Raw genomic sequence first — 6000 nt, forward strand, 5'->3', positions numbered from 1 at the left:
AACTATAATATTTTTCCCGCACGCAAAAAAACATTAAAAAAACGATGTACATATGGTATTGCTGTAATTGTACCGACCTGCAGAATAAAGTAAAATGTCATTTATAGCGCACAGTGATTACTGTAAAAAAAAAAAAAGGACAAAATAGATTGTCAAAATGTATGTTTGTTTGTTTTTTTTCTCACTTTGGGCGCTATTTATCAGTGCGACACCGGCCACACATCTATGAATTATTTATTTACCCCATTATTATACCCTCTTATTATGCCCTGATGTTCTCTGCCCAGCTTACATATGCCACTACATTATAAACTGAAATACCAGCAAAACCCCAAACAGAACTACTACCAAGCAAAATCTGCGCTCCAAAAGCCAAACGGTGCTCCTTCTTTTCTGAGCTCTACCGTGGGTCCAAACAGCAGTGTATTACCACATATGGGGTATTGCTGTAATCGTGAGAAATAGCTTTACAAGTTTTGGGGTTCTTTTATTCTTTCTTCCTTGTAAAAATAAAAAAATTTAAAATATTTTTTCAGAAACAAAGTCGATTTTCACAAACATATTCCAATAAAAATAGCAAAAGACCTGTCGGGTCAAGATGTTAACTATAGCCCTAGATAAATTCCTTGGGGTGTGTAGTTTCCAAAACCACTTTTGGGGAGATTCCACTGGTTTGACACCACAAGACCTCTTCAAACCTGACAAGGTGCCCAAAATATATTCTAAAAACAGAGACCCCCAAAATCCACTAGGTGCTCCTTTTGCTTCTGAGGCCGGTGCTTCAGTCCATTATTCTCATTATTTCTGTTTCAATATGTCTTTATTAAACAGTTGAGACATCAGAAAATATATGTGTATAACAGTTCTACTCGCAGGTAGAAGTAAATAGTTAGTCTCAAATAATAATGAAATCGTTAATTTCTATAAGTTTTAACATTTTGAGAAAATGGGATTCAAAATAATATGGATAATAAAAGAAAGGTAAATAAAATATTCTCATTATTTCTCTGGTAAAACCTTCTGTGTTACAGAAAAAAATGAATTTGTAAATTTCACCTCTACTTTGCTTTAATTCCTGTGAAGCACCTAAAGGGTTAATAAACTTTCTGAATGCTGTTTTGAATACTTTGAGAGGGTGCCGTTTTCAATATGGGGTGATTTATGGGGTCTATCTAGTACATAAGGCCCTCCAAAGCCACTTCAGAACTGAACTGGTCCTTGACAAAATAGCCTTTTGAAATTTTCTTGAAAATGTGAGAAATTTCTTCTAAAGTTCTAAGCCTTGTAACGTCCTAGAAAAATCAAATCATGTTCAAAAAACAATGCAAATATAAAGTAGACATATGGGGAATGTTAATTAGCAACAATTGTGTGTGTGATATTCGTATCTGTTTTACAAGTAGATTACATTTAAAATTAGAAAAATTATAATTTTTGCAAATTTTCTTTACAATTTGGTGTTTTTCACAAATAAGCTATGAATTAGTGGAAAAATTTGGTCCACAAACATAAAGTACAATATGTCATGAGAAAACAATCTATGAATCGCTTGGATAGGCAAAAGCATTCCAGAGTTATTACCACATAAAATGACACATGTCAGATTTGAAAAAAATGGGGCTGGTCATTGGGGCATCGATGACCCTTGGTCTTGAAAGGGTTAAACAATGTGCAAGTTTTTCTCTTGATCATTTGTCCCAGTATGTGTATGACGGTATTGTATGCGTTTGATCGTTTACCATCTATTATGTTTCCTGGATACAGTTATCAATATTGGTTGGGTTTGGAGAATTCCATTTTGAATTTGAAAAATTGTTTTCTCATTTAATTTCTGTACTTCACATGTTAAGGAGCAAGAAAAGGCCAAACCTGCATCTCCTCCCGCATCCCCAAGACCCCGGCTAGTGTCTGAAGAAGCCCCAGCGAGCCCAGTGTATGAGGTGAGAAGCTGAGCACTTACCTCCGTGAACCCCGTGATAAATAATAGATATGACTGACTCTTCCATTTCTACTTCACGTAGGATGCGGCTCCACTATATGAGAAGGAGCCAGCAAAACCCCCCGCAGTACCTGAGAATGTGTATGAAGGGACCACGGATTACCAGGAGGCAGTGAGCCAGAAAGCAGAAACCCCAGACACAGAGGCTGTATATGACACTGCAGATTACCAAGATGGTAAAGTATGGTGGACACAATGGGCACATTTATCAAATTAAATGCATCAGAAACGCAGCGCTATGAGCGGTAAATCCAAGCATGTGACGTGTGCTATATTTAACCTTGTTCTGGGACAGATTTGTAAAAAGTTGCATCAAAAAGGGGCCTGTGGCGAATTGGCTGCACCAAATTTATTATTGGTCTGTGCCATTTTGTATTGTCCAAAATACTAGTGTCATGTACATAAATAAGGTAGGGTCCAGCTGCTCACACCCATTCGTTCAAGGATAGGCAGCCTTGGAGAGACAGATAAAACACGTCACCCCCCCCCCCCCCTTTATAGGGCTACCAGAGTTCCCCTTATTAGTGCCATTTGGGTACCCCCCATTAATAGGGCCATTTGAGTAACCCCCTATAAATGTTTCCATCAGGGTAACCCCATTAAATAGTTCCATCATTGTACCCCCATTAGTAGTTACACCTATAGACTTGCCTTATTAGGGCATATGGACATCATAGAGGCAGGCTCCCCGCTTGGGACCCCCTGTATGTGCCTTCGCCTATAAGAACGGTTCTACCGGACATGCGCTGTTGGATGGATGGCCATCCTTGTAATACATCATTCTCCTCCGGCTGCTGCAGAGAAATGTCTGACTGGTTGCTGCCTCCCCCAGCAAAATAGTTTGCCGATTCGATATGAAAGCGGGTGTCTGTGATGTGGCAACCCCTTTAATGCGTGATGACCACAGGACCCCCAATGCCAGCGTTTGCCACAGAACGTAACGGTGACTGCCACAGCCATCTAAAATATTTCCATGCCCAATCCTTTGTCCTGTCAAAAATGCAAGGTAACAGCGGATTCTCTCCATTGAATGTGCACTATAGTTTGCGGGTAGTTTCATGTGTTAGGCAGTGGACTGAGGTCGCGGAGTCAGATTGTGTGACTGATCCAGCTTCTTCTTTTTTTTCCTTTCTAGCGGAGGAAAACACTTACGCAGACTACGAGGGTGACCTGGGCATCACGGCTATTGCTTTGTATGACTATCAGGCAGGTAAGTGGAAGCTGCTCTCGTATATTTTAATATTGACTTGTAACCTTTTTGGGCGCTGGAGATTCACATCACCTTTTGTTTTTCCCAGCTGGCGATGATGAAATCTCGTTTGACCCAGATGACCTTATCACAAATATTGAGATGATTGACGATGGCTGGTGGAGGGGGCTTTGTAAGGAACGTTATGGGCTATTCCCTGCTAATTATGTGGAGCTCCGGCAGTAGAACGAGCCACCAGTCTTCCCTTTGAGAGGACCCAGTGTCACATCAGTGAGTTTGGCGGTGGCGCTCAGTTTGGTTACCGGTTCTGCAAGCTCCTCTCGAAGATGAATTTTGCCATAAGTACCTGAGCTGGATTCTTACACTACAAATCATGATCTATTTTTTTCCTATTCTTTTGGAGAGGGAGCAGTGTTCTGCCTATGACATATATATTTTTCTCCTCTATAGTAATTATAAGGCTTTTAATGTGCAGTTATCTGCTGCAGGCTGGCAAAACGTATCTTAAAGGCTGTTAACCCTTTTGCTGCCAGGTGTGCCTTCACTTCATTAGAAGTTTGACCAAGGCTGACTATTGAGTGGTCTCTCCCACATCATTGGATGGTTTCATAGACGCCGGAGATTCTCATTCTGACCTGTAAAGGAAGCCATCTTGATTTTAATTCCTGTTCTTAATCTACCTTGGTTGTAAGTTAGAACCCCTAGGTCTTGTGTGCCATACGTGGATCCAGCCATGGTCGCCGCTCACACCATCGTAGCAGCCAAGCTCCGCTTTCTGGATCTCTGACGTGAGAGATTTACACGTGAAGTGATCTGGGCTCTTGTAAAGTGGCCAATAGTAAGATTTAAATGTGGGACTTGGCACCAGAGATCACATCCTTCAGCTTTCCTCGTTGACCGTTTTCCTATCAATCAGTCCGATTCCTCCAGTATTACAATAATGGCTGACCTCAGGCCAAGGTGTATTAAAACTGTGATCCAATTGCTTTAAGAACCTACAGTAAGGGTCAGATATTCGTTTTATTTACTTCCATTTCTTGCAAAGTGGTGCTTCACAGGCCCTCTGTGTTACACTCCTACCCACCAGATTTCTGGCCACTTCTTCCGCGTATGATGATTATGTACAAGGGTTTGAGGGTTAAGTAACTCCAGAAACTGTATAGCCTAGATCCTTTTATTGAATGCAACCAGCATGGACTTCCCTGGACAGAAATGGTTTTATTTTTAGAACAGGAAACCGCACCACTCTTGTTCACAGGCTATGTATGGTATTGCAGCTCAGCTCCATTCACTTCATTAGAACTGAGCTGCAATACTAAACACAACTCTTAGACCAAAGTGGCGCTGTTTCTGAATAAGAGCCAACCAAGGGGAGAGTTCATTGCTACATCTCACGGCTTTACTCTTCCAGTTAAAATTCTGATTTGACTAATAATTGAGGGGCTTTGGACCAATAAGTAATTAATGTTTTTTTTTGGTCTTGTTGTGGACAAGGTGTCTCTTGAGTAGATCAATGATTCTTAACTCCCTGTCGGGTGTAACACAGACTGAGTGGGTTTTTTTTATTTTTAGTCTTTGTCTTTTATCGGTGTATTGCATAAAGCACTTCATTATTGATCAATGATTTTGTAAATGATGCTTCAATAAAGTTTTTTTTTTTTTCTTTCTTTAACCATCTGACTTAAAATCAGGCTGAATTCATACTGTTCTTTGTCATTTTACATTAAAACATTTTTAAAAGGTATAACGAGTTGTGCAGCTTTATTGAAATGGTCTGGATTAAGTGTTTTTTTTTAATGTGTGTGTGTGTGTGTGTGTGTGTGTGTGTGTGTGTGTGTGTAATCTACCACACCCACACACCTACCTCTACACACACACCCCCCACCCCCCTTACACACACACACCCCCACCCCCCTTACACACACACCCCCTTACACACACCCTACACACACGGGGGTGTGTAGGGGGGTGTGTGTGTGTAGGGGGGTGTGTGTGTGTAGGGGGGTGTGTGTGTGTAGGGGGGTGTGTGTGTGTAGGGGGGTGTGTGTGTGTGCGTGTGTGTGTAGGGGGTGTGTGTGTGTGCGTGTGTGTGTAGGGGGGTGTGTGTGTGTGCGTGTGTGTGTGTAGGGGGGTGTGTGTGTAGGGGGGTGTGTGTGTAGGCGTGTGTGTGTGTAGGGGGGTGTGTGTGTAGGCGTGTGTGTGTGTGTGTGCGTGTGTGTGTGTGTGTGTAGGGGTGTGTGTGTGTGTGTGTGTGTGTAGGGGGGTGTGTGTGTAGGGGGGTGTGTGTGTAGGGGGGTGTGTGTGTAGGGGGGTGTGTGTGTGTGTAGGGGGGTGTGTGTGTGTGTAGGGGGGTGTGTGTGTGTGTAGGGGGGTGTGTGTGTGTGTAGGGGGGTGTGTGTGTGTGTAGGGGGGTGTGTGTGTGTGTAGGGGGGTGTGTGTGTGTGTAGGGGGGTGTGTGTGTGTGTAGGGGGGTGTGTGTGTGTGTGTGTGTGTAGGGGGGTGTGTAGGGGGGTGTGTGTGTGGGGGTGTGTGTGTGTGTGTGTGTGGGGGGGGGGGTGTGTGTGTGTGGGGGGGTGTGTGTGTGTGTGGGGGGGGTGTGTGTGTGTGGGGGGGTGTGTGTGTGGGGGGGTGTGTGTGTGTGGGGGGGTGTGTGTGTGGGGGGGTGTGTGTGTGGGGGGTGTGTGTGTGGGGGGGTGTGTGTGTGGGGGGGTGTGTGTGTGGGGGGGTGTGTGTGTGGGGGGGTGTGTGTGTGGGGGGGTGTGTGTGTGGGGGGGTGTGTGTGTAGGGGGGT

The 6000-nt window shown here is 43.7% G+C and overlaps 1 protein-coding gene across 2 annotated transcripts in view; it reads left to right on the top strand.

The window, feature by feature from the left end:
• The window catches only part of CTTN (cortactin), a 38211-nt gene extending 33293 nt beyond the window's left edge, over nt 1-4918 (top strand). For both annotated transcript variants that reach the window (XM_075837977.1, XM_075837978.1), the window contains 4 exons: nt 1851-1940; nt 2022-2175; nt 3135-3209; nt 3298-4918. In XM_075837977.1, the coding sequence (XP_075694092.1) occupies nt 1851-1940; nt 2022-2175; nt 3135-3209; nt 3298-3434 (456 nt within the window). In that variant the 3' untranslated portion in view covers nt 3435-4918. The remainder of the gene's footprint in view (nt 1-1850; nt 1941-2021; nt 2176-3134; nt 3210-3297) is intronic.
• The last annotated feature ends 1082 nt before the right edge of the window (nt 4919-6000 follow it).

The sequence above is a fragment of the Rhinoderma darwinii genome, chromosome 9, assembly GCF_050947455.1.
Source record: "Rhinoderma darwinii isolate aRhiDar2 chromosome 9, aRhiDar2.hap1, whole genome shotgun sequence".
Lineage (NCBI taxonomy): Eukaryota > Metazoa > Chordata > Amphibia > Anura > Rhinodermatidae > Rhinoderma > Rhinoderma darwinii.